General features: G+C 40.0%; 2 protein-coding genes across 3 annotated transcripts in view; both read left to right on the top strand.

Moving 5' to 3' along the window:
• Positions 1 to 15,471, top strand: part of gabrg3 (gamma-aminobutyric acid type A receptor subunit gamma3) — a 71,601-nt gene that overhangs the window by 21,096 nt on the left and 35,034 nt on the right. Inside the window, exon 3 of the mRNA XM_028444266.1 lies at positions 6,389 to 6,456. Coding sequence (XP_028300067.1) covers positions 6,389 to 6,456 — 68 coding nt within the window. The remainder of the gene's footprint in view (positions 1 to 6,388; positions 6,457 to 15,471) is intronic.
• Positions 7,363 to 14,727, top strand: LOC114461833 (uncharacterized). Of its 2 annotated transcripts, none has more exons than XR_003673875.1 (2): positions 7,363 to 7,908; positions 11,968 to 12,053. XR_003673875.1 is itself a non-coding variant. In XM_028444267.1 (2 exons), exon 2 carries the CDS (start codon positions 13,306 to 13,308, stop codon positions 14,545 to 14,547), a length of 1,242 nt encoding a protein of 413 aa, XP_028300068.1. In that variant the 5' UTR covers positions 7,363 to 7,908; positions 13,281 to 13,305; the 3' UTR covers positions 14,548 to 14,727. The 2 variants fall into 2 exon arrangements, 1 of the variants encoding a protein (XP_028300068.1); XM_028444267.1 differs by lacking the exon at positions 11,968 to 12,053 and adding an exon at positions 13,281 to 14,727.

Raw genomic sequence — 15,471 nt, 5'->3', positions numbered from 1 at the left:
GATCTGATTTTAGCAATGTTACGGAGATGAAAGAAGGCAGTTCTTGAAGTTTGTTTTATGTGAGAGTTGAAGGATAAGTCCTGATCAAATAGAACCCCAAGGTTTCTAACAGTTGTGCTTTGTGCCAGAGTAATGCCATCTAGGGCAGTTAGGCTAGCATAGGTTTCACTAAGGTGTCGTGGGCCCAGTACAATGACCTCAGTCTTGTCTGAGTTGAGAAGAAGAAAATTTTGGTCCATCCAGGCCCTAATGTCCTTTAGACAGGCCCCAAGTTTAGATAGCTGATTTGTCTCACCTGGCTTCATTGATACATACAGTTGGGTATCATCAGCATAGCAGTGGAAGTTAACAGAGTATTTTCTCATAACATTACCAAGGGGGATCATATAGATACAGAAGAGGATTGGACCTAGCACAGAGCCCTGAGGAACCCCGTAGCTTACTTTAGTGTACACAGAAGACTTATTATTCACGTGTACAAACTGGTACCTATCAGATAGGTAGGACTTAAACCAGTTTAGGGCAGTCCCTGTGATTCCAAGTAATTTCTCTAATCTCTCTAGTAGAATATAGTGATCTATAGTGTCAAAAGCTGCACTAAGATCTAATAAAACCAGCACTGAGAGTCGTCCTTCATCTGAAGCCCAGAGTAGATCATTAGTTACTTTAACTAAAGCAGTCTCTGTGCTGTGTTGAGCTCTAAAACCTGACTGGAAGTCCTCGAACAGGCTGTTGTTTTGAAGAAATTCACAGAGCTGAGCTGCCACAACTTTCTCAAGAATCTTTGAAATAAAAGGAAGATTAGATATAGGCCTGTAGTTTGCTAAAGTGCTGGAATCAAGAGTAGGTTTTTTGAGAAGGGGTTTGATTACAGCTACTTTAAAGGACTGTGGCACGTAGCCTATTGATAGGGATATATTTATTGTCTCCAACAAAGATGGGCAGACTAGGGGAACAACTTCTTTAAACAGCTTAGTTGGGATCGGATCTGAAAGGCAGGTTGATGGTTTGGAGGATGAAATAATAGAGTTAAGTTCCTGAAGTCCTATATGTGTGAAACAGTTTAGGTTAGGCCTATTTACATTTAATGGTACAGCAGGCCCAGGTGAAGGCAGGGAGTGGCTATTTTTATCTCTAATCTTATGAATTTTATTGTTAAAAAATGTCATAAAGTCCTCACAGCTGAGGGCCAGAGGAATCATGGGCTCAATAGAGCTCTGACTTTGTGTTAGCCTGGCTACAGTGCTGAAAAGGTACCTCGGATTATTTTTATTTTCTTCAATTAGTGAGGAGTAGTATGTAGATCGACTATGTCGTAAGGCTGTCATGTATTTACTATGGCTTTCTTGCCAAAGTATTCGTGACTCCTCTGTTTTATTGGAGCGCCACATTCTCTCTAATTTACGGGTTGTTTGTTTGAGTGTGTGAGTTTCAGAGCTAAACCACGGAGCTTTCCTCTGACGTTTAATAGTTTTTTCCCTCAATGGGGCAATTGAGTCCAAGGTGGATTTTAGTAGACTAGCAGAGCTATCGACAAGCAGATCCAGTTGAGAGGGGTTATAATTAATATCATAGTTATTTATTGGATGGTGCACTGAGTTTAAGGCAGCAGGAATGGCCTCTTTAAATTTAGCCACAGCACTGTTGGACAGATTTCTACTTGTAACTATTTTATTGCACAGTGCGAGATCCTCTAGGATAATGTTAAAAGATATTAAAAAGTGATCTGATAGCAGAGGATTTTCAGGGTAGACTTTTAGTTCATTAATATCAAGGCCATATGTTAGAACAAGATCAAGAGTATGATTTAAACGATGAGTAGCTTCATTAATAGTTTGAAAAAAGCCAACTGAGTCTATTAGGGACATAAAGGCTGAGCTCAGGCTATCACTATCTTTGTCCACATGGATATTAAAATCTCCTACTATCAGTATTTTATCAGAACTGAGGACTAAGTTTGATATAAACTCAGAGAATTCTGATAGAAATTCAGAATAAGGGCCTGGAGGACGGTAAATTATCGCAAATAAGACTGGCTGGCAGGTTTTTGATTCGGTATGAGATAAATTTAGAACCAGGCTTTCAAAGGAAGTGTAACTGGCCTTTGGTTTAGGATAGATTAGGAGAGAGGAATGATAAATAGCTGCTACACCACCTCCACGGCCTATGTCTCGTGGCATATGAGTATTTAAATGACTGGGAGGAGTGGCTTCATTTAAACTAACATATTCATCTTGATACAGCCATGTTTCAGTTAAACAGAATAAATCAAAGTTATTTTCTGAGATAAGGTCATTTACTAGTAGAGATTTGGATCTCAGTGATCTAATATTTAATAGAGCACATCTAATGGTTTTATGTTTTGGTGTTTCTAGATTTGAGATTTTAATTTTTTTCAGATTTTTATAATTGATAGCTCTTTTATTTGATTTTATGTTAAAATCATTGTGAAATATGGGTCGGGGGACAGATACCGTCTCCATAAAATAATATTCACCACCATCACAACAGTTGTCATGGCGATGAACACAGCTATCCTGATAGCAATGGGAGGGAAACTGTCCTAAGGCAAGCGCAGAGGGGCGTGGAGGACTCCACCTCTGTAACATGGTCATGTAGTGCAATCTTTTTGCAACCATTATATTGCAAAAAGATTTTTTCGATGAAAAAATAATCAATTATATTGCATATTGCATGAATTTGACCATCACCAGCTCTCGTAAGGAAGGGGGAATGTGACACCGGCGTGAGGGGGAAATATAAAGGTAAAGAGGTGAGGGAGGACAGGAAGAAGAAGAGCCCGAGAGGCAGTGTAAGTCATGCTGTTGGTAAGGTGCTGTACGTACCTAAGGTGATGTCTCAACAGCAGGGCTGCCAAGTTTCAGAAAATGACAAGAGTGAGACTTTAGTGACCTGATGCGCTCTGCAAAAAAGAATGTGTCCTTTTTTAACATGGCTTTGGCCTGTTTTATCGTTGATTTATACCTTAAGACTGATGTCCTCACCTCCATGCCAGTGGCTCTTCCTGCACTGTGGCCTCCTAATGCTAGTTTTAATCAACCAGAAATTACAAATGAAAACTAACAAGAATTTTGACAAAATACATTTATTTGTCAATATTTCATTTCAATCAACTCTCCATCATTTAGCTGGGGACATGTCTCATGTTGTAGGTGTTTGTCACAGGTTTTGATGCCTTGATGACAGAGGCAGGGGGCTCCCACTTAAAACACTGAGGCCCAAGGCAGTGCTACCTTTACCTCAGCTCTCCTTGTCTGCAACAGAATCAGAATCAGAAATGTTTTTAATGGCCATGTACAGTTTTAAGGACAGTACAAGGAATTTGTCTTGGTAGTTGGTGCACAAAGCAAACAACAAAAAAAATTAAAAAAACAAAGAACAACCCATTAGATTAGACAAGGCATTTGTTTCATTTACTATGTATTTATGCTGATATAACCTACAAGTACGAGCTGAATAAGAGTTTTAATTAAATTAAGTTAATGTTTAGCACAGGGGTGTGTGTGTCTGTGAAGTTGGCGCAGGAGAATTCACTTTACATGCCATGAATGGTTTTACATCAAAACGAGCTGCTGACCAATGGAGATTCTATGGTCATTCATGGCAGTAGTTACGAGGAAAAGGAATTTCAGAACGAGAAAGAGATGAGTGATGAACGCCAGAAAAAGAGGATTATTTGGTGGTCATAGTAATGGTGTAAAAAAATGAAAACAAAGTTATTTACAGTAAGTGTGTAAAATGGGACAGAGGTGAAAAGAAGGGTCGGAGACACAGAATGGAAAACGCCACAACGCAACACAAAACGAAAGTGCACACAAATACAAACTCCACAACACAACATGAAACCTCACAACAAGAAAGCAGTGCCGTAAAAATCCACAAAGAAGAGTGAGGAAAGGAGCGTTCACTGACACCAACGATAACATCACTCTTCTACGTGGATTTTTTTTATGCACCAACTTTGACGTCACTTTTCTTCTAACGCTGCAGGCTGTTACAGACACACAGACACTGCAGTCTGTTACTGACACACAGACACTGCAGTCTGTTACTGACACACAGACACTGCAGGCTGTTACTGACACACAGACACTGCAGGCTGTTACTGACACACAGACACTGTAGGCTGTTACTGACACACAGACACTGCAGGCTGTTACAGACACACAGACACTGCAGTCTGTTACTGACACACAGACACTGCAGGCTGTTACTGACACACAGACACTGCAGGCTGTTACAGACACACAGACACTGCAGGCTGTTACTGACACACAGACACTGCAGGCTGTTACTGACACACAGACACTGCAGGCTGTTACTGACACACAGACACTGCAGGCTGTTACTGACACACAGACACTGCAGGCTGTTACTGACACACAGACACTGCAGGCTGTTACAGACACACAGACACTGCAGTCTGTTACAGACACAGACACTGCAGTCTGTTACTGACACACAGACACTGCAGTCTGTTACTGACACACAGACACTGCAGGCTGTTACTGACACACAGACACTGCAGGCTGTTACAGACACACAGACACTGCAGTCTGTTACAGACACTGCAGGCTGTTACAGACAGACACTGCAGGCTGTTACTGACACACAGACACTGCAGGCTGTTACAGACAGACACTGCAGGCTGTTACTGACACACAGACACTGCAGGCTGTTACAGACACACAGACACTGCAGGCTGTTACAGACACACAGACACTGCAGTCTGTTACTGACACACAGACACTGCAGTCTGTTACAGACACTGCAGTCTGTTACAGAGACACAGACACTGCAGGCTGTTACAGACACACAGACACTGATACATGAATCATGTGTTAATGCCACCATGTGCCAATTGTCCGATTGTGTTCACATTTTACGATTCACGTACCAGTAAATGCATTAATTTTTACTCTGAGCCTTAATGTGAACATTTAAATACATGATCTAATGGTTCACTGTTTACATCTATAACACAGCAGGCTTGTATATGATTATATGTGGATATATGTACAGTATAACTCTGATATGTGAGAACATTAAATGTATCAGATATCTGGCTTCATTTCACCACCTCACCATCAGCACCGTTGTTTATCCACGTCTCTAAAGTGTCCGTGCTCCAGGTTCAGAGTTAGCGCACCAGTGCTCACATTTTCACGCTACATTTGTTTTTATACATCACAACCTTTTCTGGGGAAGTGGTGGACGCCACTTTCAAGCCCTGAAGGCAAGATTTATGATTAATGAGGCCGCTGATGAGCTTAGATGATGTGGTAGAAAGTAAAACTGTCAGTCTGAACTTTTTGAAGGGGAAAACCTGACAGATAGCGCTTTACATTTGGCGTAGCACACCAATGACCCTCAGTTACTGGGAAATTTAGAGGAAGTGATACATTGCTTGACCGTGTCCATCTGCCACACGGTCAAATGCCCAGCTCATATGTTGCTGTGGAATTGCTAGGAAACGATCTGCTTACAGGTTTGGCTGCCGGTGACATTGCAACAGTGTGTTGGGTTGGCGAAAGTTCCCTGACTCATTTCGATCAAGCTGTCGGTGAAAAGTGAATTCCTTATCATCTACATAACATTTCATTGTGCGTGCTGAAGTAAAAAGAATAGATAAATAAAACATTGTATTAATGGCTTATATTTGTAGTTATTTATTAATGTATTTGTAATTATGGCAGAGTTGTTCCTCCATACTAAATCCATTGTGTGCGCCATGTTACATGCTTGGCAGACTTAATCCTGATTGCGTGGGGCCTGCGACGTTTGTCAGCACGTGTAGTGAAGTTTGCACACGTTTTTTCAGTTGCAAATCTTTAGTAAATCTGCCCCAAAGGACCTTCAATTTTTTAGTTATCAGCAGCACATTTTGGAAAATCCCTTTAAAAAACAAAAACAAAAAACAAGCTTGTAAGTTAGTGCAATATTTTTTATTTCTGCATTTTTCTCCTTATATACATGTTTTTTAAGCAGCAAAACATATTGTTATAGTGTGTATATGTGACCATCAAAGCAAATATAATTTAATATAACTTGTGTGTAACAAATGTAAGATTTGCTCAGATGTAATTTTAAACATTAAAAAACAAGTAAATTAAATTTCAAATTGGTTTCTATTAAACATACTAAGACACATGCATTCAGCCAGATGAAACATTTACTGACATTGTGTAAAACAGAAAAGCCAGGGTCCAGAGACATAACAGGAAGTGAAACATATCATGGTCTATAATTACTGTAAGTTATGCAGAATGACTCACAGTTCATAAAGGAAATATTTGATCTCTGCATTCACTGTTATTCAAAATCAAAGTCTATATTTCTGCTGATTTCTTTGTTTGTGTCCCTTCAGTCAAGCCAACAGTCGTTGATGTGGACATATATGTGAACAGCATTGGACCCGTGTCTTCAATAAATATGGTAAGTCACTGCTTTCATTATCATCTTATCAGCATGAAGTGGCTCATTCATGTAAGGTTGGGTTCAGAAAAGACGAGTCAGGTAATGAAGGATTTACCATGTGTTTATCATGGTGTGTTTTAACTGTGTAAATCAATTTTTGAAAGTGCAATCTCACCCACTCGGGCCACATGTGTCCATCAATCATACCTGCTTCCACAATATCTGAGTCCACAAAGCCTGCACCCACATTACATCACTCAGTAAATGTTCATTTCATGCAGCAGAGCAGCAATTTTATATCTCAGTCTGTTGACAGCAGCTAAAAGAACATCTTTCCCACCTGAAAGCGTCTAATAGGCTCGCAGTGCACTCAGCGAACACCTGTTTGCTTTTTGAGAAAGGAATGAGGAAAACATTAATGTCTCTTTATGGGTCTTTTAGTTCATTTTCCATTTTCTTTTCTATAAATGTTGTGGATTCCCCTCTTTGAAAGGTTTAAACTTGGACTTTTTGTTACTTCTTCAACTATTCAAATGCTGATCCAAAACGGATCTGAGAAGAACAACCTTTAATGACCCTTAAGAAGCTTTATCAGAAATTCCAAAAGAACACAACTCTGTATGCAGCACATGCAACCATGATGATGCAGCACATGATTAAAATGGTAAGATCATTTTCCTGGCTCTGAATGTTTGTTTTAGTCATCATAATGTTTTACATTTGAATTTAGTAATTATGTGTTGTACGTTGTGTGTATTAATCATTCATTCATTATTTTGCAAAGAAGTGTTTATTTAACCACTACAGCTATATGCCTGTCCTGATGTGTCACGCCTATTAAACTGCCATTATTATAAAAAATGATAGGAAAAATGTTACACAAGAAAAGTTATGACCATCTGGTGCTAACAATTCTATTTTCATAAAAAAAGGGATACTGTGTTTTGCTAAAACGCCTTGTGCAACCTTTTACACTGTTGTACTCCCGTTGAACCATGACATCTGCATATATGCATAACCTTTTGTACTCTTGTATGCCATGACATCTGAGTGAACTTGAAGCATCTGTTACACCAGTAAGGCATTGAAAAAAAAAAATGAACTTGTATTCTCTTTTCCTATTCGCTAAGGCGGTCAGGGCATGAATTATGACACACTATCACGCCACGCTTCTTGCTATATATATCTCACTGATTTTTAAGAACGGGAGCTTTTTAGAGGGAGAGCTTTTTAGAGACGGACATTCTGGTTGTTCGGCAGGCCCCTGTCCGTTCTTGTCGGCTGACAGTTCAGGACTTTGATACTTTGAAACTTGTGATTGACTTTTGATTTTCTTTTTGTTTAATTTTTGTGAAACCTTTAATAAAATATATTAACTATTAAGAAGCCTTCTTGAGTAAATTAACCGCCTGCAATCATCCACCTGAGACAGCGCCCGGGTTTTGAAAAAGATACACTCCTAGACCTCTGGTAAGTGAAAGCCCCCTCGGTTCCTTTCCTCACAGAGAAGGGAAAGGGGGGGGGCTAGCTCATACTGTTGTAAAAAAGAATTGTTTCCAGCTTTGACCTACACTCGGTGGGTCTTAATATCAATCCCACAAAATAGCGAGACGACTCTTAGACTTCCTATAAGAGGAGGTACAATTAGTCTTATCTTTTATTAGAAAACAATAATAAAGGATAGGCAGCCAGCCTCGGTGACAAGGTAGAGGGGGAATTCTTGTATTAAGAACGGCAGTTTTAGATCCCCTACCGTTATAAAGTCCCGCGGGCTATCGACATGGCGCCCAACGTGGGGCACGACCAAGTTAACCTGTTAGTCCGGGAAAAATAAAACGAGTACCGAGTCTAATTAGAAAACCTGCGGAGTGTCCCTAAATAAAGGAGTAGAGAGAGAGTCTCATTTCCCTACCATACTGCTTGGTAGGAGGAGGGTGAATCGATTGACTTTCACCCTATGAGGAATAAAGGATAACTCAGTACGAAAGTAGTGGAAAAATCTCCAGCTCTTTAGTAATTGTTACTCTGGCAGACCTGATCACCCTGGACAGAGTGTGCAAAGAAAAAGAGTGAGAGATTAGAAGTGTGAGGTCTAACACTTTGAACACGAAATCAGAAAGGTTTCCTTTATTAAAAGAATCAGGTTGAGGTAAGCCTATTCAAACACGCGTGTAATCAGAGGGGAAAAAGGCTATTGAAGCCCTCTTCTCAAGGAGATACCTCAGTCTCCGCTTACGGGAATACTTTGACACGAACGTAAGATAAAGCAATGGCGGAGGGCGTTACCTCCCCATTTTTTTCTCCTGTTCGAAGAGTTTCGACAGGAGGATTGTCAACAGGCTCCACCGGTACTAGGGTACTTAGCAGAGAGATTGAAACCGTGAGATTCAATGACGTGATTACAACAGTAAGAGCAAACCTAGGAGACACATTGGTGGCAGAAATATCAGGGCCAAAATGTACTATTCTAAACCCGAGAAATCCCAGTGGGGAAGACGGTGGCGGAGTAGCAAGATGGGTAGCCACACGATGGCCCATCTCAGTCAATAAGGATATAAACAGGAGAGATATTAAGACAGGAAAGTATTCCAGAAAAACGGCAAACGAAGTAAGGATAGAAAAAGAGGAAATTAAAAATGATGGGGTAATAGCGATAGTTAATGGGTATTACTCTCGTTTTTATGATAAAGATCCAAAATTAAGTTGGGACGAATTAGGAGAAACATTGGAAGCTGTCTTCGAAGCGGTAGAAACAAAAACAGTGGTAACCACTACGTGGGGAGACGGATTGTTCGGATATCCCGACAATATGGCCAGGATAATGATATATGAAGCTATGAGGAATTGGTTAAGCAAAGGTGCAGGACGTCGAATTATATGGGTCCTACAAACCAGAGAAAAATTTCAAGAAGCAAACACCCTCCTGTCTCTGCATCATACAAAAATAGCAAAAATACCTGAGGAGGACCTCGGCTACAAAATAGAAGGATTAAAGGTGTTGTCAAAGACGCGGCCAAGGTCAAAATCAGCAGAGAGGGGCGCAAGGTCTGATACAATAGGAAGAGACGGAGGCAAGGGTCAAATAAAAACAGCAAAGCCACCTCCATATGAAGAACCACAAGCGGGAGCATCGCCGTACAGTACAATAATTACACAAATAATGCCTCTTACTCCCTCAGCCCCTTATTTCACAGACGAGGGCATAATAGATGCACTAATAGAAGAGGGAGACGGAGGTCTAAGTAGTAAATACTTAGTAACTACTGAGGATGAGGGAGGCAGCTCCGGGAGTGAAGAGGAGGATGATGAAGGGCTTGTGCCTTTCAGGGAGGATAATGCACAACAGATGTGGTTAGAGAGGAGAGCTGCAGAAGCCTATCATCAGTATAGAGATGTGACAGGGCCGAGCAATAATGAGAGCAGAGAAAGAGACGCTCTCCTTGAGTTTGAATTAAAGGAATTAAAATTAAGATGTGAAACGGCTGAGGAAGAGCATAGGAATGCTGAAAAGGAAAGGCGGAAAAAAGAAAAAGGGAATCAGGAACGACATCTCAGGGAGTTGCAAATATTAGAAATAAAAAAGAACATCCAAATAAAGGAAGGAGAAATAGCAAACAGATCAGCTTTAGAATTGCAAAAACAATCTTTCCAGGAACAAGTCGATCAGTACAGACAAGAGTTGAGCTATGTGGAGAAAAAATTGAGACATTATGACCAGATTGTAAAAAAGCAGGAAGAAGAAGCGAAAAAGCGAGAGGAGACAATTAATGCTTATAGAAGCTCAGGAAGCCTTCACCCCCCCAGAGAAAAAGACAACAACCCGATAGAAGTAAGCTCGGAGGAGGGGGATGATGAAATTGTCCAAACGCCACATTCCCCCCCACCACAGAAAGAACTAATGATGACGACAGAGAAAAAAACTAATTTACCAGAAAAAGAGGAGCTAAGACTCACAACTGATAATGGCCAGATAAAAATAATAAATAGCACCACAGAAAAATTTGAAATGCCACGAAAATACGCATATGTCACCTGGGTGAGTGACTATGAAACAGGGTCTGTAACAAAAATAATACAAACATCAAGAAGACAGAGCTCTTTTGCACCACGACAAACATATCAAGGGAATCACAGGGAAGAAAACTCTCCGAGGCTAAATTCAACAGCGGGAGGTCGAAGGAAGGGAAACCCAAATCAGATCAGGCCTGAGATACCAGGGTATTTTCCGCGAAAGAATCAAATGGAGGGACAGAGGTTACGGGAGACTCAGAAGGGTCAGAAACCAAGGAATTCAGGAATAAAAGAAGGAGCACCTGCCTGTCCGAGAGTGTCGGACGAAGATTTTCAGAAAATGACAAAGGCAGAGAGGGACAATTTAATGAATGAAAAGGAAGAATGGAAGATGAAGTGGATAAAGGACTATCAGGTAGTTCCTCGGGCAGGAAGGAGCAAAGCACAGTAACGCTCCCGGGGTGAGAAATAATCGAAAATGATATAATAGGGTGGCTAAAGATAAACGAGAACTCCAGGGGGTTACATCAGACACAGAACAAATATGTCCATCTTATTAGAGCCTTGGACAGAACCCATGAATAAATATGCCTTAGTGGAATTAGCAAATGGGAAAGAATGCACCATGCCAATAGGAAAATTTAGGGGCAGGGGTGTCTTGATAGGTCCCCATGCACTGTTGGCTTTTAAAGATATAGACTGGCTGGAGAGAAATCCAGTAAGATGGATGAAAGAAATAATAATTCCAGAAGTATTACAAAACGTAATAGATAAATCTGAATTAAGTGATAAAGAAAGAATAATAGGCATACTAAGAAAAGCAGAAGTGGCAAAATTCAAGAATGACGTAGGTATGATAAAAACTCAGCCATATGTTACTAGGGGAACGATGCCAGGAAAACAAAAACAATACCGGAATTGGAGGAACTCGGAGTCGTTAGAAAAGTAGATGAACCGCCTTGCTTGATGCCTGTTCAGGCTGTACCAAAATAAAATAAAACAAAAAAAAAAAAAAAAAAAATAAATAAATAAAAAAATAAAAAAAAAATAAAAAAAAAAAAAAAAAAATAAATAAATAAATAAATAAATAAATAAATAAATAAATAAATAAATAATATATAAAAAGTTCTTGGTAATAGCAGATAACGCAGGAGGAAATACAAGGATATTTCCCCTGATGCCTGAGACACAAGAAGAGGCAGAAAAATGCTCGCTGTCATATCTACAGGGAAACATGACAATAACAGAAATAAAAAGTGATAATGCCACAATATTCTCTGAGTCAAAGTTCCAGAAACTGTTGTATGATCTTCAAATAGAATACGTTCTTGCGATCACATACCAATCCAATACAAACGGTGTTGCGGAACGAGCTGTTAGATCAGCGAAAGAAGCAATAGCCGCGATAGGGAAAGACTGGTGGAGCCATGACAATTTATTTTACATCAACCAAATATTAAGCCAGCCTAAACATCAAAAACAGTTACCAGATTGACCCAGAATTATCCTGTGTTACAGGCAAAAGACAGGTGGATAAAAAACGGAAAAGAATTCCGGGTAATCGACCGACAGGAAGGTAACGTAATATACATTACGGATGGAGGAAAAATATCACCCCAAGCAGGTCCGAATTAAAAGGCGGTTTAAGGAATAATGATGTAAAAGGGATTGATAGGCAGGACACAATTCCAACAGGGCCTCCGAAGTTATGACTTCAAAAACTGTGGTGGAAGAAGCGGTTCTCCCCACTTGGGAGGTTCCGTATCACCCTTCGGAGGTTGATGAGTTTTACCAGGTCTTACCGGACCGAGCCCAATTGACCATGGGATTGGTTATGCTCTGCTCTTTGGGGTGAGATGATGATGGTACGTGTACTGTTCCCAGGACATTCTCCTGGCTCTCTTCCCATGGAGAGAGAGTATCAGCCGGGGAAGTGTTGTCTGTGTATGGAAGGAGTTTTCTGTCTCAGATGGATGGGTAGAAGACAGGACAGGAGGTTAGGATATGACTGTCAGCCGGAAGGAAAATTGGTAGGACTGGAGTTGGCTGGGGCCTGCCGAATTTCTAAAACTAAACGGAGGTTTGCTAAAGATAAAGTAGAACTCACAAACATAGGTGAAAAGCTAGGAGAAATGATTATAGCCCTGCAGGAGGAAAAGGAGGGAGGAAAAATTGAGGAATGGACGCCTCAAACGCTAAGTGCATCACAGAAAGATTGGATAACAACGGGGAGTGTGAATCCGGCTGGGGACCCAATGAGGGTTCAAGTGATAAAATATAAATTAAGTATCTTAGTGGGGTCTGAAGTGACAGGAAAAAGAAAAGATAAGAGAAAAACAGAAGAGAGATATGAGGATCTTTATTTAATTATGGAGGTTCTCACTCAAAGATGCATAGAAAATAAATCTAACATGAGTCAGATCATTGCTGTAGCTGCTAAAGCATGGGTCCGCGGTGGAATAATCAGGACATCAAAATTAATGCGGGTGGCTCCAAAAGATAAGAAAAAGAGGCTTAGGTGGCTAACGGAATGGACAAAAAGGAGAAATCAAACAGAGGATGATGACCTCACGGGAGCAGAAGTTGAACCAAGGGAGACTTGGGTGGATGCTCCTGTGAATGCACATAATAATAAGGAAAAGGAAGGATCGAGGAGAAAGCTTGTCTTTAGTGAAGAAAGAGATGTAAAAAGACCACAGGAAAACGGATCTGATAATGAATAGCGTCAAAAAAAAAAAAAAAAAAAAAAAAAAAAATATAGAGAGATAAAAATAGAAATGGAAAGATGTAAATAATATAAGGAAATAATTGTGGTACTATTCTCGTTACAGAGAGAGAAGTCATCCCATCGGAAGAATGGAACGGCTCCACCTAATTTGGAATAAAAGACATTATGATAAGGAGGCTAGAAAGGTATTATGGGAAAGAGATTATATCAAGGATATCAAAGAAAACAGACTTAAACCTTACGCCATAGCCGAAAAGAATAGGAAAAGAAAGGAATGGAGGCGGAGATGGGATGAAAAATCAAAAATAGGGATAATCAGTAAGGCCGTTGTAATCTTTCTGATATTGACACTCCTCGGCCTATTAACGGCAATTGGAGTCAGGACATGGATGGAACTAGGGAGGACAGGTTCCATTAAACGAGTGGTTAAAGAGAAACTGGTTAGGTGTAAATCATGTAATGTATATACACCCAGGGCAGAGGTAGAGATCCCCATCCCTTTTGGCACTGGGAGAAAGATGGTCTTTGATCAAGAGAGATACATAAGAGGAGGGATCCAATTCCTAGCTCTCACCCGAGGCTTGGTGGGAAGATGTGACAGGGAATTTTTTCTCCCTGAAATTACGGATCATAAATTAAAACAAGGGCATAATGAGGGAGATGAGAATAGGCGGCTTAGCTGCATTGAATATGACCAACACCCGAGGTCAAATCGGCCTGACAAATGCCTAAAGGAATTAATGTGGAAAAAGCTGGTGCTAAGAAACAACACAGCTTTAATGGAAAATCTTATGGATAAAGGGGAGGAAATATGCAGGAAAATAAGACTTATAAAGTTAGAAATGGTTAAAAGGGGCCTGAGTGACTATAAAGGAGAAATAGGCTATGCAATAGAGGGATGTATTTCTCTGTTCCCGCACCCACGGGGTGTAAGGTCAAAGGAGGAGCAAACACTGTCTCCAACGGGATTAGTGAGTATAAACATTACAAAGCCACAAAGTAAAATTTCACCTGAGTCACCTATAAGGAAGATAAACACAACAACTCCCCCGACGGCTGCATTAGACAGTACAAATGGTAATATAACAAATAAAGGAAGTAAGAAGTGTGTAAAGAAAATGGAAACAATGAAACTTAACGGATGCAAGATAACCTTTGAGGCTTATCAGGGGCCATGCTGTGAGGAAATGATAATGAGGATAATGGAACAACTCTCAAGAGTGGCCTATAAAAACATGTGTGAGGCAGTAAGTGGGGACATGGAAATATGCACAAGGGAGGATTATGAGAAGATTTATGACGATACTACTGCAGAAGGATTCGCTGTGAGAGAAAGCTGTATTGGTGAGAAAGAAGGGATACTTCAATAGAATGTAGATATCAATCCTATATTCAGATATTAAGGAAAAAATGGGAAATAACTGAAGAGAAGTTTGGAGTGTATAAAACAAACAGAAATTAGACGAATACTCAGTGTGGAATGTCCCATCTCATGATGAGATCACAGAGGAAGAATATAACATTGTGAAATGTCCTTCCACAGTTGATAAAGAGGTTTTTTTTGCAGATTTAAATTTGAACCGTTGGGAAAAAGGCTCTGGTTCATGATATTAAAACTATGCCATTGATGACCCCGGGGTTTACGATACAAAGAGATAAGAAGATTTCAAAGAAAATTAGATGGAAACGTGGTATTAGAGATTATAAAGGACAAAAAATGTAGCGTAGACGCCGTAAAATGGTATGTCAACATTTTCCAGAAATGGAAAGACGTAACAAAAAATTGGACTAGAAATTTCACATACGGGAATGGGACGCAATGTAAATCGATAAGGTTGCAGGAGACTATTTTGGAAAAAATAATGATGCAGGATTTTTTGGAAAAAAAAATAAATAAATAGGAGCCTGTATCATACAGGGAATGGTAGTCTGCCACGGATTCAAAGGAGGAAATATTGGATTGCACAGAGAAGCGATGACAGAAATCCTTTAAGACACTGTGTTTTTAATACAACCAAATCCCGATGAAAAAAAAAAAAAATGGTTAAATGATGATGAACCAAACAGTGTGGTGGATAAGTTAAAAAAAAAAAAAAAAAAAAATGTGTATGTCTATCATACTGGGGGTTGATTTGACGCAGGCTACGAATGCATATAAATTAATACTGGAAGTGGTCTTCAGCAACACCAGCAGAAAGGTAGCTGAAGAACCGTTTAGAAGTGATTTATGGGAAGAGGCGATGTGGAACTGCAGCGGACACCTACCTATAAATCTCACAGAACTAAGAAAGGAA

The sequence above is a fragment of the Gouania willdenowi genome, chromosome 4 (genome assembly GCF_900634775.1).
Source record: "Gouania willdenowi chromosome 4, fGouWil2.1, whole genome shotgun sequence".
In the NCBI taxonomy this organism is placed as follows: Eukaryota; Metazoa; Chordata; class Actinopteri; order Blenniiformes; family Gobiesocidae; genus Gouania; species Gouania willdenowi.
This window is presented reverse-complemented; position numbering and strand designations above follow the sequence as displayed.

What these genes read in the sequence shown, in the direction of transcription:
- LOC114461833 (XM_028444267.1), top strand. Translation starts at nt 13,306, where the DNA reads ATGGAACGGCTCCACCTAATTTGGAATAAAAGACATTATGATAAGGAG.